Source organism: Streptopelia decaocto (genome assembly GCF_964273445.1).
Source record: "Streptopelia decaocto genome assembly, chromosome: 21".
In the NCBI taxonomy this organism is placed as follows: Eukaryota; Metazoa; Chordata; class Aves; order Columbiformes; family Columbidae; genus Streptopelia; species Streptopelia decaocto.
The window spans coordinates 124,522-145,736 of record NC_138676.1 but is presented as its reverse complement, the minus strand read 5'-3'; the positions used below and the strand labels follow the sequence as shown (position 1 = coordinate 145,736).

The window sequence follows — 21,215 nt, the reverse complement described above, 5'->3', positions numbered from 1 at the left end:
CAGATCAGCAGCGGCGCGTGCAGGCTGCCCGCCTGCGCCGGAGATCTGCCCCCCACTCTCTTTTAAAACTCTCTTTAGAAAATTCACCATATTCAGCGCTGGAATCTGCTTTGGAGCCTGTTTCAAAGAACCAAAAACGAAAGAAAACCTTCCCACAACCCAAACCTGGTTTAGCTTGTTGCAGGTCAGCTTTGTCAGTTGGAATTGTAAACGTTTTGTCAAAAAGGAGTTAGTTTGCCTTAAACAGAACTTTAGCAGAGAAGTGTTCTGCCACTGACAAATATTTTGTTGTAAATATAACCTTAACCCTGAATTTGCAGGCGCACGTGTTACTTTAGCGAGTGGAGCGCTTTGCCCACTCGAGCGCCGCGGCGGTCGGACGCAAGCGCCTGCTCCCCAGCCCGCGTCGTGCTTTTGAAACACTCGGAGACTACTGGTGGCAGATGCTTGTTGGTTGGTTTATTATGCTTTTTAATCAAAAGTGATTTCACAAAGGTCTGGTCTAATTAAAACGTATTACTTACACTAGTAGGTTTTAGACTTTTTAAGGGCTCCGGTTATTTTTCTTATGCTGGTGTGGACCCCTACACAACAAATCTAAGGCTTTTGCAATAACTGGCTGCCTTTCTTTAGTGCCTTCCCCAGAAAACCTCAGGCCGAAAGGGGGCTGTGTGAGGGGGTGGCTGTACAGCTGGTTAGATGGAAGGGGAGAGAGGTGAACGTGTCTGGGACTAACGGCGTGTTTTGGGATTGCCCTTACTCTGAGACCCGATTCTGGGCATGTGGGGTGGCTGCTGGTTTGGTGTTTGATCTGTGTCTGTTCCTGGTGCTGCACCAGCTGGGGCTGTGGTTGCTGTTTGCAGTGTATTTGGAGAAACTATCGGGAGTACGCAAAGAATTGATCTCTCTTGGGATTTGATAGAAAAATCCCGGTATCAAACACAGCAGGAGGCCGGGCTCTCACTTCTCTTGCTACCCCCTTGCCTCCCCAGTGGGTTCCTTCTGAACAATCTGGGAAGGGAGCAAAAGAGAGAGAGGGTCGTGTAGACCCCGGCAATGGTCAGGATGCTGTCTGGTGGGAGGATGGCTCCCTGGGGACGGTCCGGTGCCACGGGACCTGTTCTGGAAGGTGCTGCTCCGCACTGCCGTACGTCAGGTCAGGCCGACACTGCCTGGCTCGCCATGTCCCAGGGGTGCCGGACAAACCCTGTGAGAGAGCGGCGGCTGCAGGGTGGGTGCTGGATGGAGGTGGAATGCAGGTGCTGGGTGGAATCTGCGGTCCCTCCATCCCCTGGCACCGGCTGTTGCGTCTGCCAGGAGTAAAGGCAGCTCGGGGGCTGTAGCTGCCTTCTCCCAGGCCCTCATGGCCGGACTCGGCCCTGGCGTGACAGTTGTGCCGGGGTTTGCAGCCGCCACTGCTTCCCGGGGAAGAGGGCTCTTGCGGATTTCATGGCAGGGAAGAATCCTCCCACATTCAAGGTCTCTCAGCAGTCACCCCGAGGTCCTCCTCTGAGCCCCAGCCGGGTCCTGGGACTCCTGCTTGTGATCGCTGAAGCAGTGGTTATGGGAGGGAAAGGCAGCGCGAGCTCTCTCGGCAGACCCTGTCACGTTTGTCCTGTTCCATTGCGATGCAGCGGTGGCACCAGCCGCCGCCTCCCTCCCGCGCTGGGCTGGAGCGCTGCAGGCTCTCCCGGCGCTGTCTGCGGACATCTGCTGCCTCCTCCCCCACCGCCGCCTGGCAAGCAGCAGCTTCCCAGTAAACCGCCTGCTCTCCACGTTGCCCCCCGTGCGCCCGACCAAAGCTCCCTTCTGCTCCTACAGGCTCCTTTGCAGGACCTTGAAATGGTGGTTTCCCTGGCGCTGGCTTGGCTCCAAGCAGCCTTCCGTCTCACAAGACCGTAGCTGAAAAAAAACAGGGTGCCTGATGGAGGGGAAAGGCTTATTAAAGGTGATGCTTCCCTGGTTCTGGCTGCTGATGCAAACAGGCAGCACTCTCCTTGGCAGGTCTCCAGCCAGCGCCGGGGGCCGGGGGCAGGCGCGGAGACTAGGGCAGAGAGCTCGGAGCCGTTCGACTGGCGCAGACGCGGCGAGGTCGGCTGTGAGCGGCAGCCCTGGTGCCAGAGCTGGGTGCTCGGGTCCGATGTCTGGCTTGGGTCTGTGCTGTACAGCTGTGTGTGCAGTTTGCTGTTCCAGGTATTCACGTGGTTTGTTTCTGTTGCAGCGGACGATGCGTGCCGTGGGCGCAGAGGGCACCAGGGCGGCGGGTGCCTGCCGAGAGCAGCGCCCAGGCGGGGCGGTCCTGCTGTCCTGCCAGCAGGAAGCACCTTGCAAAGTGGCATTTCTGTGGGTTCAGCCTGTTGGCACCGCTGCAGCAGGTTCCTCTCTGTGGGTATGTGTTTGGCACCAGAAAATGTGGCAATGGCCTGAGGGGTGATCTGTACCCCGAGCCCAGCCAGTCCCCCAACGTGACCATCACTGCGAGGCCCTGGCTGCAGCATGTACTTCCCACCTGGGGCTTCTCCAGAGGTGACGGTAGAGGAACTGGGAGGAATGGAGTGGAAGGATTTAATAAAGAGGGCACCAAGGGTGTTGCAAACTCCCTTCTCCTGAAACGGGTGAAGAGGTAGCTGGGAGCATGAAGGCAGTGCCGGGCTGTGGTCTCGGGGAGAGCCCAGGAGGAGCGCTGAGGTGTGTGGATTAGTCAGAAGAGATGGTAGAGGATGAAAGAGGATTCAGCAGCTCTGACTGTAAAGGCGGGTTTGGAAGAAGGAGCTGGAGGGATTGCAGGTGGGACATGAAAATGGGAGCTTGGAAAGATGGAATAAACGAAGCCAGTGGGGAAATTTGCTGTTTTGTACCTGGATCAGAAAGACATGAGCATGATTCAAAGACGTTTAGGCAAGAGGCACAAGCCTGTGTTTGGAGGGAGAGGGATCATCTTCACGGTGACCATCTTTGCAGGGGAGGGCTGCAGAGGCACAGCTTGGAGGAAGCGCAGTGTCGTGGAGGAGCGTTGCTCAGCATGTGGCTCGTTGACAGGAGGTTCTGGCCCCTCTTTGGTTGGTGAGACTGGTGTAAGTCACTTCCAGGTGTCAAAGCAGCAGCAGTGGGAGAGCTGTGAGACTGCCACCACAGGAACCGGTGACAGTACCTGAGTGATGTGGCAGAGACGGGAGCTGCGGGTCCAGCTGGGGCAGCATGTCTGGCTGACAGTGAGCAGCAAGGCTGGGGCTGCATGGCCAGCAGGACCAAGGCTCTGTGGTGTCGCCAGCCCTGGCGCACCCACTGGCTCTCGGCAGCCGGGGGCGGTGCTGGGGGAGAGCCGAGAGCCGATCCGGCAGCCGGACCTGCGTTGAGCGCTTGGGTCTCTGGTTTGCTGGGGCAGGAACCGCAGGCCCCTCCTCCTTGTCTGTGCTGAGCATGAAGGAGATGGAGCGAGGGAAAGATGGGGCGTGCGCCTGAGCGGAGGCTGAGCGATGCTGCCGAGGAACAGAACCGAGCTCCCTTCCTCTTTGTGCGCTGGCGGATACCCGGCAGGGTGGGGGCAGCGGGGCTGGGCGGCAGGCCAGAAACGCTCGCGCACATCCCCGCGAGAGGAAGCCGAGATGCGGCAGGAAGCCATGTGCTTGCCTGCACAGGTGATCCAGAGCTGCTGCCTTGCAGGGGTGGGACAGCAAAGCCTCCCCCAGCCAGATGGACCCCGTCCCCAGGCTGGGGAGGAGGAGGCTGAAGTGAGGGAGCCCTGGCAGAGAGCCTTAGGGGCCCTCGGGGAATGGGATTTTGTGCCCACCGGCTTCTCAGAGGGCAGCAGCGTGGCAGAGACTGGTGTGTGTGCCACAGGGACTAGTGTTGGGTGCAAGGATGATGGGTCCACGCCAGCCACCCTCCCCACCCTCCTCTTCCTGCGCTCGAGGGATGGAGCTGGCGAGGTGGAGGGCAGGAGTCGCCCCGGGAAGGGTTAACGCTGCGCCCCAGCGCTGCTGCGGGCTGTGCTGCAGGAGCCTGTGCAGCAGCTTGCTCCAGTTGGCGCCTGTCCCAGAATGCTTTGGAAAAGCGCGGACCTCTGACCCCCAGTACAAACTGAGCCCAGCACGTGGGAGGGAGAAATTACTCCCAGACCTTCAGGCTCCAAGGTTTACAAGCTGCCTGCAATAAAGCAGCCATTTTTTCCGACAGTTACTAAATCTCCTCTTTTAGCTCCGCTGCAAACCTCTCCCCATTGCTTCCCTGCCCCCAGTCCCGCATCTCGCTCCTCCTGCGCAAATCAGAACCATCTCCCGAGGTGAGGCCAGCCTGGTCCCTGGGCTAGAGGCTGGGCAGGGCTGGAGTCGGTGCCCCTCGCCGCAGCCATCCCTGGGCGTCCTGCACCTGCTCCCCCTGCTCGTGGGGTGCACATCTGTACCCCCTTCTGAGCCTCACGGGGCTGGCGGGGCGATGCTGGAGGTGACGTCTTGTCTGGGGCAGCTGGCAGACCGTGTTTCAGTGTTGTCTTGGTGTTCGTGACCGGGAACCAGAGGGCAAAGCTTTTCTTCTCAGCTTCGCTGATGGCTGGGGCAGCTTTGGGCAAGGCCTGGGTTTTCCCGTGCCTCTCTTCTGCTATCTTGAAACAGGAATGAGAGCCACAGGGTTTGCACTTAGCTATTGTCAGCTCCTTAGGTAACTTATTCTGTCTGTGCTCCCCGCAGCGAGCGAGGGATTAATCTCCAGGGAGGCTGGCCAGTTTCTACGGGAGATCACTGCGTGGGAGGCTCACCAGGCTCCACCAGCTCGTGTTTGCAATGCCGGCTGCAACTGCAAAGTGCCAAGCGCCGCTTATTTGCGTACGGTTCCATGACCGTCCAGTTGTGCGGAAGCGCCGAGTCGGCGTGGGGCGAGCTCTGCGTGTCGGGGGCTGTGCTGAGCGCACCAGCGCGTTGCGTTGCCGCACAGGGCGTGGGGAGCGCGTGTTCGCGTCCGTGCGGGGCTTTGGGAACAGAGAGCACTCGCTAGGAGCGGCTGCCGTGCCATGGGCGCTGTGGGATCCAGATAAATAAAACGGGAGCTGGTATTTCAAAACAACCTCTTCCCTGCTCCTCCCACCTCCTGTGCGCATTCCTCTGGCGGGGAGCGGGCGAAGGTGGGAGCTCTGGGGCAGCTTTAGGCTTTCACCACGCTTCTTTTCCAACCCGCTGTGCCGGGAGCGGTGCCGCGGCAGGAGTCCCGCGCCGTGCGCGGCACCGGCAGCGCGGCAGCCCCGGGCACCGTGTGGCGGGGAAGCCATTTTCCTAAACGCGCCTTGGGCCGGTCTAGGAGCTGCTTGACGTACAACAAAAAAGCACATTCATCCGAATCCCCTTCTCTCCCCTCTCCAAGAGCTCGGTTTTGTTTTTAAATCTAAATGGCAGGCGACCAAGCTGGCTGAGTCAGTCAGCTGGCTGGCCACCAGAAGTAAAAATGCGGTTTTGTCCCCTCCCCCATTCTCCCCCTTCCCCCCTGTTTTTTTTTCTCCTTCACTTAGCGACAGTTTCATGTATTGACAACAAACCTCTTTCTGGTCCTTCTCTCTTGGGGCCAGGACAAGTGGAAGCTGGTTTTTATTTTCAGAGGGGAGAAGGTGCAGGATGGCAGCAGCCTGGGTTTGCCTTCATGTTTCTGCCCGCGGAGGAGCTGCCGCTGGGCCTGGCGGCAGCGCCCGCTCCGTCGGGCGGTCAGATGGAGGGACAGAGGTGACGGGCCGGGAGGGCGGCAGCGGAGGAGCGAGGCTTCCTCGCTGCTGGACCGCAGGAGCTGCGCTGGCCATGGGCTGCATTTCGGGGGCAGGAGGAGGTGAGGGGCAAAGCTTCGTTCCTGAGCATTCGCTCATGGCTGCCGTGGTGCAGGCGGAGGGAAGTGTGCCCTGGAGCAGGCAAGATGGGGTCCAACAACCATAGGTCTTGTAGAGGAGCAGCCGGACACGGTGTTGTGGAAGGGGGAACCTGGACTGAGTGACAGGTCATGGGATCCTGCTGTGTCCCTCCTCCCGGGCATTGCTGGGTGCCAAAGTGTGTGGCACCTCACACGGGTGAAACTCATGGAGCAAACAAAAGAGGCTTCTTCAGCGGGGAGAGGAGTTTTCAGATGCAGATGGGCTGGTTGGTTATAGAGACAGGTTTTCTTAATTTGTGTGTTGATTTTTTGCTGTTTCAAATGCATAAATCGCAGCAAATGCTCCAGCCTGGCTGTGGCTTCCGTGTCCTCCAGCGAGAGGGCTCGGCGGGTGAGCGCGCTCGGCCGCCGCGAGCCGTGCGGTGTCTGAGGATGCCGCGCTGGTCTGAACTGGTTTGCTGCTTCCTCCCTCATATATCACTGCTCGATTGCCAGACATACTTCCAAGGCAGCAAAAGCAGGGAAGGGGAGAAATTGATTTACTGGTTTTTATTTTAGCAGGAAAGGATGTGATAGGCTAAGAAATGTAGAAGGCCAAATAAATCCTCCTGAATATTTTGCTCTCTTGAAATGAAGGGAACTTAAGGATGCACAAGGAGGCTTGAGGACTTGGTGGGGAAAGGTGCCGGTGACAAGCTCCTGGTAAGGCTGCGCTTCTTTGCCACACGTCTCATGGGAAATGCAGCCGTGAGAGGAACGATCGCTGCCTTGGTCCCTAAAAGATGTCTCCCTGCATGCACAGTCGTGCCCCCAGCTCTTCTCCAGCAGCGGAAGCGCTGCCTGTCCCTACAGCTGGGGGCGGCTCTGAGAACACTGCAGCGTGCACCTGCTCGTGCAGGAGCTGCGAGAGCAGGACAGAAGCGGTGAGGAAAAGGGAGAAGTGCTGCTGGGATCTGGTGGGTTTTGGCAGAGGTTTCTGGACCTGGAGATGAGCAGAGGGCGATGGGTGCTGCACATTTGCTGGGCGCTAAGGGATGGAGCTTTGAGGTCAGGAGGTGGCTGAGCTGCTGGGGATGCATCTCCTGTGTTTGTTTGTGTCCAGTCCTCAGCCCGTCCTCACTTCTTTTCTCTTTCTTGTCTCTTAATAGCGTGTGCCCATAGGGTTGAGGAGGTGTGGGAAGAAGAGAGCTCTGTGAGAATACCTGTTGTCTCTCTGATGGAATAGCTGCACCTGATATAGCCACACTTTTTCCTTAAACTTATTTGCCGTCAGTCACTCAGCAGATGTCCGGGGCAGAAGAGCAGGAATGGTTTGGACGGGAATGTGGTAAGTCAGAGTGAGCTGCAGACGGCTGGCACCCGTGGCCGCGTGCAGATGTTCATTTTCCACCAGACGTGGAGCCCACCGGGGCCTGAAGTGATGCAGGAGCTGGTTGTGTGCAGAGCTTTGGGAAGCTGTCTGTGTTAGTGGGCACCTACTCCATCCCCGTACTTTCCTGTTTGCTTTCGGTTGTGCTGGAGAGAAGGAAACAAGATTCGTCAGTCACATTTTGTCCTGGTCAGTGTTGTTTTCTGATTCGCAGACCCTTGCTTGGTTGGATTGCAAACTTGTGGGGATCTTGGTATCCCATTGCTCTTTCTGAGAGAAAGAGGGGCTGAAGTAATCCTGAAATGGATCTGCTGTTTAAATCCTTTCCACCTCATGATCTGAAGTCTCTACTGCTTGGCCTTTGGCCCCCCATTTACACCCTGGGTGTGCTGCACTCCTCGGAATGCCTGGCAGCTGGTTGGGGTGTTCCTGCGCCCAGCGACACGGCGTGCGGTGTTGGGGCGGTGGAAGAGGGAAGCGTCCCTGTGGGACAGCTTAACTTCCGCACCTGCCGACGTTCTGCTCCCCAGGCAGCTTGCTGGAGTCTGGCACAGCCTGTTTCTAACCTCATCACCAGGAAAGACGCTTGTAACAAGGTCTGACCCATGGGCAAACTTTTAAACAAACACAAGCTCCTGCATCAGATCAATACCTGGATCAATGGGGTTTTTTTCCTCTGTCAGAAACAGACTATGGCTGTGTTGACTCAGTCTGCTGAGGCTGTTTCCCAGCACATCTCCCCACCAAAGCCTGAAACAAAGAGCTGGAATTTCAAGCTCTTTCCGTTTACATTGTCACCTGAGTTTAAGCTGTACCTGTGTTTTAGGCTTCTTGGAAAGTCTTGCTTATAGTTCTTGGGTCTAACTGGCTGTCTCGAGTACATCAGAGGGGTGAAAGAGACTGGACAGCTTGGCAAATCCTGAGCAAAACTGTGGCGGCCTGTACTCTCTGCCCTTCCTACTGGTGAGGTTCCTTTTGAATGCTGCTGTCTGATCCTCAAGCTGCCAACACGACGTGGAGGACGGACACCGGTTGTCCTCTCCCCATGGGTGTGTGTGCACATCGCCCTGTGATGTGGTGTCAGCGGGGCCCGCAGCCCGAGCCGAGCTGCTCAGTGATGGTCCCCACTGAATAGCAGGTGTCTGAGGATGAGCTGTGCTTGGCACAGAGCAGGTGGACAGCCCTGAGGATGCTCAGAATGCTCTGCTCTTGGACAATCTGTCCGGATTTGGGAGCTGACAGCTCATTTCCCATTTTGCCTTGTGAGTGTGAAGAAGGTCGTTGTCTCCTGGATTTGCCTGCGTGGCATGAGCCTGATAGGCTTGGCAGTCAGAAGAGTGAACCTATGGATGTCTTTGATATTTGGAAAGAGCAGTGAGAGACTTGGAGCTCTGGCAGAAGCCATCATGTCTGCGGTAGGAGCCTTGCCCAGGCTCTCCAGAGTGCTTAAGGAAATCCTGCAAGCCCCAGCTGGATGGGAGCAGGCTGGCGTGTCTCTGGCCTCACACAGATCAGGCTTTACTTGCTTTCGCAGCGAGGTTCTGGTGCCCGGAGGTGGGGTTGCTGACTGTGCTGAGCCAAGCGCTGAACAAGAGAACTGGTGTCCTTCCCTGCCGTGCCCTGGGGTTCGCTCGCTGTCCCGGTGGCAGTGCCGGCGCTTGGGGACAGCGGGACCTCTCAGGACAGCCCGGTTCACACCGGGGCCAAGCGGGAGAGGTGCCTGGCTGTGTCCTGGCAGGAACGAGGCACAGCAGGGCTGCCATCGTGTCCGCGGGCTTCTCCCTTCTCTCACACCCACGCGCTGGTCTGGACGCGCACGCACACACGGATGCAGGTTGGGACCGGCGTGGACACGCTGGTGCGGATTCACACGGGTCCACGGGCACGCCCACGCCAACACGGACGCCGTGCAGACGTGTCCCAATCCGCGCAGCCCCGGGCGTGCGCCGGCGTCGCTGCCCCGGTGCCGCGCAGAGCTGGGCCGCAGCGCTGGGCTATTTTTGGGAGCGCTCCTAAGAATTGTGAGCGTGTTTCAGATGTTGGAGTCTTAGATGGGGAAAAGCTGGAACAGATGGCTGGACAGTTCAGAGCAGCAGCCCTGCTGAGAACAGATATTTATAGGCAGATTTAACCCTTGTGTGGTCTCTGGAGCCACATTTAAAGGAAAATGTGTCTGAAGCGAATGTTGTGGAGCTGAGCGGTGACCTCTGAGGCTGTGCTGTCCTATCTGGTTTCTGTGAGCTGATTATCAGTGTAGTCTGGAAATCCTGTCTATGCTCTACCTCTTTCTTGAGCGCAGGGATGCGGCTTTCCCTGGGCTGTAGCGCCTGGTTTCTGTAAGCCTTGGTGAAACTGGGCCGGTCGTGCTTATTACTTGCTGTCCAAGCTGGGGCAGCGGGTACTGTGTCTGCCCTGTGCTTGCATGACCAGCAAAATGAGGACAAAGATTGTTTTGTCCCTCTTGCCCTGATTTTTTTTTTTTTCCTCTTTTTTTTTGCCAGAGGTTGCCCAGATTCTTCCCTTTTGTTCTTGGAAAGAGAGATCGTGTTTTCTTTCAGGTGTGCTGTCTGGTAAACAGACACAGATTAAATCCTGCCCTGTCAGATGTCTTTACCTGCCCTTGTCTTGGGTTCTCTTGCTTGAGTGTTTAGGGAAGAGCAAAACCCATCCGCAGGCTGCAGACCCTGCTCCATGTCTCGGGAGTGTGAATTCAGAGCATCCCAAGTTCTCTTTGCATGGATGTGGTGGGGCCAGGAGATGCGAATCTGTAGGAGGGCAAGAGTAGGTTGGAGCTGCTCGCTCCCTTGCTTATTCATCCCGGTTTCAGGCTGTGGAGGTTGGAAAGCAGTCGCTGTTGTTCCCCACACGCGGTTGTAGTCTCACTGCTCAAGTCATGGAGTTCCTCCGGTTTCCCAGGAGCTCTTGGTCCCAGCACTTGCATCGCCACTGAAATGTGACTTTGGGGAGAGAAAAACCCCAGTTCGTCCTGCTCCGGTCCCTCGGTAGCACGTGGTGAGAGCACAGCTGGTGCGGCCGGAGACCCAGCTGCGGGCTGGCAGCGCCGCCGGTGCGGGCTCCAGCTCTGTGCCGGTGGCCGCCTGGCTGCGTTTTGCACCCAGACAAATTGGCGGGAGCGAGGTTGCTGGGCAGGGCCAGCGGGCACGCCGGGATGCTGCTCCTGCAGCCGGGCTGGGCCTGTTTTCGCCACCGCTCTCCTCCTACCTGGGTGGAGGAGGAGAAGAGAGGGGGTGCCACCGACCCACCCAGCGGATAACTGCCAGGCCCAGGGATCTGCCCACACTTGCCCGGCCTCCCACAATGGCCCCATTGTTCTGAGAGGGCAAGGAGGAGGCTGCCTGCAGCTCCCTGGGCATCCTTAACCCTCTCTCTGCCAGCAGTGTGGAGCAGGAGGTGCCGGGGCAGGTGGAGGAGCTCCCACCACCCCGGAGTACGAGACACAGATGGCCGCGCTGAGCCTTGGTCTCCCCTGACAAGGCGCAGGGAGGCTCTCTGCCCTCTTGCAGGCTGCTTGCCACCGTGACCTTGCTTTGGGAGCAGTCCTCGTCCAGTCCCAGTGCGTTGCTCTGGCCCTGACACACGTGCCAGAGCAGGACATGCCTTTGGGAATGGGATGTTTGGGGTGTTGGGGTGCTAATTCCAGTGGCTGAGGTATCAGCGTGGAAGCTGTTTAAAGTGATTCCAGCCTGATCAAAGTGCCTTCTTCCTTCCTGTCCTGTAACGTGATCGCAGGCCAGCGAGCGGCTCGTGGCCTGCCTCGGGTTCTGGTTCCCGTTGCAGGGACGCAGGCTCAGGGCACGGGACGCCTTGCCGCTGTGCTGTGCTGCTGGGGCATGGGCTTGGGGCCAGAGCACGGTGTCCATGTGCTGAAGAGGACAACGAGCACCCTGCTGCCGGCCAGAGGAGCCGGACACCCGCGTCCCTCTCTGCTGGCCAGCTCTGCGCTGTCTGTCTCTTGGTAGCAGTGATGCTTTTGCGCAGCTTTCTGCTGCAGCTGCTTCACCGTCAGCCGGCTCCTGGGATTATAGGGCTGCCCTGTTGCAGGTTTCCTCTCCGGAATCTGTGGGGTGAGGAAGAGGCATTTGGCTGACACACCAAGACTGTGTATGGAAAACCTCCTGGCTGTTGGTGTTCAGAGATGTCGATCCCGATGTGCCTCGTGCTAGCTCAGAGACTTGCGGATCGGCTCAGTAATCCTGATGGATGAGAACTTTGACATCTAATAGATACTGTGCTAGTGTCACTGATTAGTCCTACTGCAAACTCTACAGTTAATTTGCTTGTATAGTAAGCCAAACAGCTGTCCTGCTTCCAAACAATCTGTCATCTCCAGTTCTCCCACTAGGTAGCCTTTGCCCTCTTCCTCCCCTTCTTTGTACCCTGGTCTTTGTTGATGCGATAACTTTTCAATATGTTCTGGGTTTGAAATTGTGGTGTCGCTAGAGTTGAGCATGGAGGGCCAAGGTCTGCGCTGGGAGAACTTGATGGCCCCGGTTACTGTCTTGGCGGAGAAGGGGAGCTCTCTGGGGGCGGCCCCCAGGGCAGGTTGGGTTTTTGCACCCTTTGTGTGGGAGAACATGGGGAATTTCAGCCCGAGGTGCGGAGGAGGCTTCTGGGAGGTGCAGCGTGGTGAGGAGGTGGAGCAGCGGCACTTTCGGGGTGCGCTATGGGAAAACCCCTCTCTGGATCGGTGCAAGCCCAGACTCTGGTGGTAAAGCCGGGTGGGAAGCATGAGCTCCTGTCTCCTCGAGGTCTCTCCCCCCTCTCCAGTCCCAGCAGCACCTGCCGGCAGCAGCATCTCTGCTGCCCGTGCCCATCCGATCTGAACCGGGAGAGGTGAAGGGTTTCCCAGGGTGGAATTTCCTGCAGGGCAGATGCGTGGCCGCTTCCCTTCTGACCCGAAACCCCGATGTGATGGCATGCACATGGGAGGTGGGGGCTGAGGGAGCTGCTGGGAAAAGGAAGTGACCTCAGCTGGGGTTTAAATATAGAGCTCGGGCTCTGCTGCGCGCTGGGCCTGGTATTTATAATCCTGGAGGAGGGCTTGGCGGCTCTCTGCGCCTCCTCTGCGGCCCGGGCTGGCAGAGGACAGCGCAGGGCCAAGGTGCTGCGGCAGCCGGCCTCGCTTTCCCCACTTCCCTGTGATTCTCTGTCGGCTCCCGCTCCCCGGGTGAGCGGAGGTACGGGCCTGCGCTCGCGCGCTGCAGCCTGGGCAGCGTGCTGGCCCACAGGAGCGCCATCCTCTGCTTTTTGTTCAGGTGTGACCTGTGTATGTGGCGTCTAGTGCCAGGAAGGAAGCTCAACTCTTCCCCAGCTCGTGTGTGTTGTGAGAGCAGGCCGAGGACCCTGGGATGCTGAGTGATTTCCAAAATGCCTACAGTCAGGTCAAAGTAGGGCTGTCAGACCAAGCCTGTGACTTGTGATGTCTTATTTCCTCCACCGCGAGCCTCCTCAAAGGCAAACGTGCACGTCGCACGGCCGGTCGTACCGTGCGGTGCAGCCGGGGCCTGCGGCGCTGAGAGGTGGCGGGGGTGTCCCTGCCGCAAAGGTTCCCTGGCATGACTGGCCTGTCTTCAGGCTGGGAAGCGGCCTGAACTTCCATTTTCCGTCTCGGAGGAGAGTTGTTGTTTTGGGGGGGATTTTCTGCAAGGTGTATAGGATGCTCGGCCCTTGCGTGCAGCATGCAACGGGCGTCTCGGTGCTGTCTTCCTCTGAGGAAGTGGGTAAGCATCTGCGGGGACGTGGGGGATGGCTCTGCGCTCCAGCACACCCTCTGTGCCCTGCAGGGTCCCCGCTGGGGTGCAGGGGACGCCCCTGGCCCCAGTGCTGGCAGGAGGTGCAGCGAGTTTGCGTGTGCTCAGCCCTGGCAAGGCTGCGGGTGCCCGGGGTGACGGTGACACCTAGTGGCTTTGTCCCATGGTCTCCCCTCAGGCCGAGAGATAATGGGATGCTGGGTGTGACACCCCGAAAAATCTCCTGGTGCCCCCAGACACCTGGCGTGGGTCTGGACTGGCCACGGGCAGCAGACCCTGAGGCGCTGGGGAACCCTCACGTCTCTCTGACTTGAAGACAGTGCACGGGGAAGGGACCAAGCGTGACGTCCTTGTTGACGATGGCCACTCTGTCACAGAGCCCTGCAGAGAGACTTGCTGCTAAAATGAAGAGCAGGAACTAGTGTGTTAAAGCTCCTCGTGAAGCTGCAGCACTTCTGGGTTCCAGTCCTGCATGCTGCTGGCTTCTCACGAGCTTCTTTAGTTATTGCCAAAGGATCTTAAAGCAGTTACTGAACTCTGGACGCTGCTGAAATATCTCCTCGTAGGCTCAGCTGCATCAGGCATTTACCTGACATGTGGGACTCTAGGCAAGACTTGGCTCCCTTATGATGTTTGTGAGAGCATTGGGTTTTCGAGGTCTCGTCTATGAGCCCTGCTGCTCAGGAGAGCTGGTGTAGCAGAAGGCAGCTCAGCAGCAACCCCAGTGCACAAACACAGCACTGCCCTGCGTATGGGGCACCCCTGGGTCTCTCGCTGACCTGTCCCCACCAGGTCACATGAGCCGGTGTACAAAATAATTCCTCATTAGCATCCCTGCAGAGCTGTGTGTGACTGTTGAGTAACGTCTGGCACATGCAGGGTTTCTGTAGGGAGCGTGCCAGTTGCACTCGGGAGCTGGAAGGATCTGCAAATTTGGTGGTAGACCTGGAGAGTCCCTGAGCACAGGATGGGAAGGCAGGCTCTGCCTGGCGAGCAGTGAGCAGCAGAAGAGCGGGAGAAGCTGCTGAGCTGGGGGCAAGGAGGTGCTAAGAAAAGCTCTTCCAGCACTGATGGATTGAAGCCGCATTAGGAGAAAGGTAGCAGGGTGCGGGACAGAAGGCAAACGATGTCCTGCTTCACCTCGCTCTCTCTAAACCTCGCTTTTCCCCACGCTAAGTGGGGATCTCTGTTCCTGGGTGGAAGGGAACACGACTCTGAGGTTTTGTCCTACTAGAGACCTTTGAGACTTGTGGCCAAGCAGCCCCACTGAAGTGCATCGTTCCCGAGGCAGCTCCAAATGGCAGGAGGTCAGCAGCGTGTGCCAGGATGACTCTGAGAACCAGTAGGATTCAGCAGAGCCGTAGTGCTTTCTGCAGGTCTTGTCGAACCCTCCCATACTGCTGATGAGGGTACCAGTTCTTCTGCTGTTTAGAAGGACCTGAGAAGAATCCAAGAAATTAATAGAAAATGGGTGTCTCTGGGCTATCTGTCTGATGGTGTAAGAGCGAGATAATTTAATGACGCATTCAAAAAGGATGAGTCTCATCAGCAGGAGCGTTGTCCTGTGGAACTGCCTGCCTCCCGATGCGTCTGCGTCCGTCCGGCCCAAGCAGGGCTCAAACGGCGATGCCTTCAGCCGCAGCCTGGCTAGGGCTGTTCTTGCTGGCGACAGACGTGCTCGGGCGAGCGCTCCTGCCGTCGGCGGCTGCTGAAGAGCGCGCTGGCTCGGAGCGGAGCTGGGCGGGCGCGGTGGGCGTCCGGCTGTTGGTGAGAGCCCGTCGCTGGCTCCTGGCTAGGTGACAGCAGTGCTGTTTCACTACTGTTTTTGCGGGTTTTGTTTCTCACTGGAACAGTCTCAAAACCCATTGAATGGGTCTTGCGAAAAGGATTGTTTTGGAACAACGATTTTATGCACAGAAAAGGTCAAGTTTCTGATTCTGGTCTTTTTCTCAAATCAGAAATGATCCAAGAGTTTCGGACTTCAGAAATCTTGTTTCTGGAGACTTTGTTGTAGCCTTTGCCTCTGATGAAATAGTATGTTATTTCTCTGGAGATGTTCCAACCCCTTCTGCTGTTAACCCTGGGAGGAATGGTAATCTTGGAGCGGTGTTAGGCAGCGTGATCTCATCCAGACTCGGGGTGAGAAGTATTTCAGGAGGCGGCGGTGGGTCTTTGGGCTCGCTCCCTTTGCTGTTCTCTGCCTAATGCCTTTCTTCAAGAAGCCCTCGAGCTTGCTTGGGACCTCTCATTTCCAAAGCCAAGGTGTCCTGCTGGAGTTTGTGGTGGTGTCCACAGGATGAGCAGGCAGGTGGTTACCAGCATAGGTGACGTGCTCGGAGGGTGTTTGCAATGGCAACCAGGTCTTGTTAGTTCCTGGAGGGGCCAGATGACTTGCTGCTTGTTGCATCACTGTCACGACCCTGTCTGGTCTCGTGGGTTGGGTGTTGTTGAGCTGTGGGGCATGTCGGTGCAGCTCCGGGGGCGGGTTCTGCTCTTCACCGTCTGTGCGCATGTCAGGAGTTACCTGCCTTTCTTGGGAGGTGCGGTAACGCTCCCTCCCTGTTGAATCGTGGTGGCTCTGGTTTCCCATTTTCCTCCCTCCCCATAGGGATATCCTGGCAGCGATGTCAGCCGGCACAAGACGTGGAAGCTGCCGGACAGCAAACGGGTGGCCAGAGGCTTTTCCGCCCCATGGGGAGGCGGGCGCGGGCCCCGCGTTCTTGCGGTGGTGTTGGGAATCTGTGTTATGGGCCCTGGGAGCCTGATTCACCAGAAAGTCCTCCGGGAACTCAGCAGGGTTTCAGGTTTCTGGAGCTATCAGTGAGCGATTCCGGGATGGGGAGCGTGTCAGCCTGGGCTCTGCGCTTCCTGCTCCCGCTCTGTGCTGCTCAGACTTACTGAAAGCAGGTTTTGTTGTTTTGTTTTGAGGCTTCTTGTCTCCTGAGGTCCCAGTCTTTGATTTAAAGCTGTGGCTTTTCACATGTACCAGGCGTGAATCTCTCCCTTTGCATTTAGATGTAGCACTTGGTTCAACAGAAGTATTTATTGTAAGCTTCCCTCCTTACATGAGGTAGGCTGGATTGTCCCCCCAGTTCAGTGACGAGGAGTTGAGGCATCCAGACAGAGTACGTTGTGCTCAGGGTCGCTAGTGGAATTGGCGGCAGCCTGGGGCAGAAGCCAGGAGTCTCGGCTCCTTGCTGCGACCACTGGGAATTAAGTTTGCTATTGTCTTTAAAACTGCTGGGCTGGAGTGGGTGTGTTGCTAAATTGCGGAGGGAGCCAGATTTCTGTGCCATCTCTTTTTTGTTGTGTCCTTTTCAAGACGTTTTGGATCATTTGTCTCCCTGTGTCAGTATTTCTACTTTGTAATTAATTCTTTTCTGTGGCCCAAATGTGTGGCATGCCTCCTGGAATCTGGTCAGAATCGAGGGGTGTGTGCAGGGAGCTCATAGCAATGGAGATGCCTATCGGCGTCCTGCAGCCAGACAGATGGGAGGCCAGGGTGGATCCCTGCTATGCATCTGCAGCAAGATCCAACTGTTGCTGCTCCCAACAGCAGAATCCGCCAGCAGCTGCTTCTGGCCTTGCTTCCCTCAGGATTTGGGAGGGGACCGGGGTCAGGCTCAGTTGAAGCTGGAAGAGAGGGATTCCCAAGGGTGAGCCAGGGCCCCCCATCAATCCAGGGTGCCTTTCCATCCTGAGGCAAGGCATTGGTGTGGTCCCTGGAGCACCAGCCTACCCCCAAAATGTGATGTTCTGGAGGGCCCTTCCAGGCAGTGAGGCTCATCCACGCTGCCGGCAGCGTCTGAAGGGTTTGTTGTGGTGGCTGCCTGGTCCTTCAGGATCAATGTGTATGTTCACTGCAATCTGCCTCAAGAACTGGGGGTGCATCCTGAGCGTTAGTTTTTAGACTATGCAGGCACAGTCTTAATGGGGCTCCGGTTTTCTTCCTCCCTCCTTGGGGTACTCGCACGCCCATGGTGTGCTGGTGTGCTGCAGTGCCGCTGAGCGTTCGCGGTGAAGCACTTTGGGATCTATTTTAAATGCAGTGTGGTGCCCGTGCAGATGTGGCACAGGCAGGCTTGCATCTCCCAGCCCGTTGTTGATGTGGATGGCTGTGCTGGCACCTCCTTGGCGGGTCTGGCCGCAGCCTGGCGTCGGTCGGCCTGTGACCCTCAGGACTGCGGTGCAGCGTGTTGCAAAGACAGCGGTGCAGCAGGCGGGGGTGGGGCCGCCGGCAGCGGGAGCTGCTGCATGGCTTGCTTTCTGGAATGCTGTCTGGCAGCAGCCTCCTCCAGCGGGGCCGAGGGCTCCCTGCGGCTGCCCGGCCAGCAGCTGCGGGCGGCGTGTGTGCTGAACACTGCAGCTGGTACCATATGGGCCTTCTCCTCCTCCCCGTTTGCCCTCTCTATGTCTCCTTCCCCTGCGAGCGGGCGGTTTGACAGAGCAGTTGGGCAGGCACTGGGACAGCAGCTCTGACATAAATCTCTCCTGGTGTGGAATGAGGGGTATAAATATCCAGAGAGTGATGTGATCTTTCCAGCTGCTATTAATAGGTCCCGGGAGAACAAGAGTGAGTGAGCGAGGCTGGCTGACACTTAAAGGGCTAGCAACTCCCTCATGTGCTGTGAAAATTAATCAGAGCTGCGGCTCACCATCTTCCTCCGGCGAGAGCGCAGCCCTCGCCGAGGAGCGCGGGGGGGGCGGCTCCGGCTCGCTGGTCAGGCAGCAGCGATGGGCCGAGCCCTGCACGAAGGGTCTCGGCAGCTAGCCGGGAACGCCTGAGCAGGCTGCGCCGTAGCGCGCTTTGTGCTGGCTGCTCTCTGCAGGCGGATGCCGAGAAGCCCCTTCTTCAGGTGGGGAGCTCCCTGGCAGTGGATGGAAGCTGCAGCCTGCGTCTTGTGGTGATCGCCAGCTTTTCGGAGGGGTCTGCCAAGGCTTTGCTTCCCACCTGTGTGCTGTTCTGGGCATGGCGTTTTGCCTCAGCAGAGCGAGCGCTTGGCTTTTGCTGGTGAAATGTCCTCAGGCCCGCCTTGGGCAAGCCGGGAGCAGCATGCGCGGCCCTGTTGAGCTCTCGTGGCGCTATTTAGAGATGCGGTGTTTGGTCTGGAGCCGGTGCTTCCTGTCCCTGGGTGGCAGATGAAATCTGTGCACAGCATCTGGGCTGCTCAGTCCAGATGGGAAGAGGAGACCACTTGCCCAATAACCCCCACGTGCTGGGAAATTTCTCTGCTTGCGCATGGGAAAGATTCGCAAGTGGGTTGTGGGGGTGTCATGCAAAGCACATAGTGGGCATAAGTAAACAGAGCGATACCTCAGCTCCCACAAACACATGGTTCACCCTCCTTCCTCCATGCTCCCCGAGGAGTAGAGAAGACTTGGACAGGCTGTGGGTGTTTCAGCAGCTTTGGGGTCACTGGATGGGGCAGTGAGGAGGCTGTAGTGGAGGAAAGTGGGGCCCCCATGCAGGAAGAGTTATGTCGTCTGGATGAAGAAAGCAAGGAGCTGTTCTCATGGGAATGTGCATCATTCTGCCCCGGGACTGTGTCCGAGGGCTCAGTGTTGAACGAGGTTCAGGCCGGGATGAGTCAGTGTGTAAGAGCCGTGTCTGGAACTCAGGGACACCCTGTGTCTGCTCTGGTGGCCCTGAGGTGAGGCTGATGTGCCGTGCTGCCTGTGCCGTGTTCGGGAAGGTCGCTTGCTGCAACTCAGAGGTACTCACAGGCCAGGAGGGATGCGACCTGCAGTGGCCAGGGTCCCGAACACACCATGTGCTCGGGTTACTGTGGAGCCACGTCCCACTCATCTGTAAGGCCTGAGCAGAGGAATCCCAGCATGAGCCTCAGAGACTGCCAAGGCAGATAGATCTGCAAGGATCTGCTGCAGCATTGCTCAGCTGTGTGCATCCTTCAGCCCAGAAGCTGGTGCATTCTGCCCCAGCCGCCGCCTCCTTGAACCACTCTGCCTCAGCCGGCGGGGCTGTTCAGAAAGCTGGGCTGGGTCTGGAGCAGGAAAGCTGTGCCCTGCTCTCCCTGCAAGCCTGCGGCACGTTGCATCATCCCGCTGAGCTGGAAGCTGCTGCTGGAGTGGATGCTCCTCCACCCAGGGCCTTGGAGCAGGAACCAGAACGGTCCCTCTGGCCCTGGGGAGAGACGGGGATGGCACTTGGCTGACAAGTGCTCTTGCCTTGCAACCCACCGCCTCCCTCCTCTCCTCTTAGTCTTCCCCTGCCCTGTCCCAGGTTTCTCTTTATAGGCTTGCATCAAGACCATTTTCTGTCTACTCAGTTGGCTCTGGTGTGTTTTGCAGAGCAGAAACTGATAGAGCAGCAGAAGGGGGTTCCTGAAACCAGTGGGCCACTAGATTTCTCTTCAGGGCCACAAAGTTGCCTGAGTTCTGGAAAGACCTGCAAAACGGCTCTAAGGATCCTTCTGCTCACAAAGGGCTAGGCTGGCACAGAGCACCCCGTTCTCGTCACAGCCCCAGAAACGAGGGCTCTCATGTCCGTGCCTGCGCCTTGGAGCGCGGCAGCGGCACCGTGCCCTGGCCATGGGCCGTGTCCCCGTCACCTGTGCTCACTCGCTGCCCTCTTCTCTTGCAGGTTTGTGACCGAAGGGCCTGGGAGCTCCCTGCACTGGCGCTGTGGGAAGCGTTAGCCAAGCCAATGCACCCTGACAACAAACTGCCCAGCCATGGCAAGGCAGGCAGCAGCGGTGCCCCGGCCCAGCACCACAACGTGAACCAAGCGCCCACCTGCAATCTGGGCCCTAAGGGCGTGGGGGTGGGCAGCCATGGCAGCAAGGCCACCCAGATCTCCCCTGGCAACTCTGGACTGAAAAGCAGCCAGAACGCTGTCCCAAACTTCAGCTCCTTGAAAGGCAAGGTGAAACGGGAACGGAGCATCTCGGTGGACTCTGGAGAACAGCGAGAAACCAGCACACCTTCACAGGACGCAGAATCAAAAGGTAAGACCTAAACCTTGCCTCAGCACGTCCTTCTTGCAGTTGCTCTGAGCGTCCTGGCAGGACCCAGGATGGGAGCAGCTGTGAGCTTCTTGGGTTTCTGTGCTACAGCTTCTGTCTGGGCTTGTCCTGGCTGCCTGAGTGTCTTTGCATCACTGCCTGTCACATCTGCGGTTTTGGGACCGGAGTGGCTGAGTGTTGTCTTTACATTTCACTCCATAAACTGTTCGTTATGCTGAGAATCTGGGACTCTGGTTTTCTTGGAGTACTGAGGCCGGCAAAGCGGGAGCGCGGTTCACCGAGACGGTGCCGAGCACCCCTGCTTTGCAGTGTGCAGGCGTTCAACTCAGAACAGAGTTAGTTGTTTTCTGTCTGCTCAGTGCTGGCAAAGAGCTGCCTTTGTGGTGTTCTTGCAGCTGCCTGACGACTCAGTCGTGGTTAGCGAGGAGGTGCTGCACGGGTCGCTGTCTGAACAGTTCTGTGGTTTCGTCAGCGATGGATGACTCTTGTGTTACAGCACATGGCTTCTGGAGAAGGGCTGAGTCAGTGCTTCCAAACCCTCTGGCTTCCCTGTAGCCTCTTGCATTCCACCAAGCTCTGTGCCCAACGGCTGCCGGGGACGCCTGAGCATCTTCTGGGGGTTTGTCAGAGGAGAAATCTCAGTGGTGCCCTTGGTTTCAGCCAAGACTCACACTTGGTCACCAAACGCCGAGCCGCTGTTCTGGCTCGTACCCCTAAGCATTTGGTTTCACAGCCAAAGCTGCGTTGCCTGACTACCTTAGGCCAGAGCGTTTACAAGTTTACAGAGGGCATGAAGGTCCCTGCCTGATCGATGTAGGAGACAGACTCTGCCCTTCAAAGACAAAGGATGTGAACATGCCCTCTCATTCCATTATCAGGTTATAATTGCTAAATCATAGACCTCTTAAATTTAGGGTTAATGCCTGAAGCTCTCTGGTTTGGAACAGCAGTTAGACATGTCCTGTGTTTGCAGACTCCTCTGAGACAGTAAGAAATACATCTCATTCTGAACCGCTGGCTCTCAGCGGAGTGTCTCACCAGGTCTGGCTCCTGTGCTGGGTCACCTCAGCTCTCCTGATGGCTCCGTCCTTTTGCAGGTGAGGTGGCTCCTCGCAGCAAGCGGCGGTGCGTGCTGGAGAGGAAGCAGCCATACAGCGGGGACGAATGGTGCTCTGGGCCAGACAGCGAGGAAGACGACAAGCCCATCAGCAGTGCACACAGTGAGTGTTGAGGTTGCATGTGCCTCCT

At 57.6% G+C, this 21,215-nt stretch overlaps 1 protein-coding gene across 5 annotated transcripts in view; it reads left to right on the top strand.

Moving 5' to 3' along the window:
* Positions 1-21,215, top strand: part of BCL9L (BCL9 like) — a 38,865-nt gene that overhangs the window by 7,446 nt on the left and 10,204 nt on the right. For 3 of the 5 annotated variants that reach the window (XM_082070491.1, XM_082070488.1, XM_082070490.1), the window contains exons 2-3: positions 19,586-19,949; positions 21,065-21,187. In XM_082070491.1, the coding sequence (XP_081926617.1) occupies positions 19,649-19,949; positions 21,065-21,187 (424 nt within the window). In that variant the 5' untranslated portion in view covers positions 19,586-19,648. Of the gene's footprint in view, positions 1-6,833; positions 7,172-19,585; positions 19,950-21,064; positions 21,188-21,215 lie in introns of those variants that run through there. The other 2 variants (XM_082070489.1, XM_082070492.1) reach the window with 2 other exon arrangements.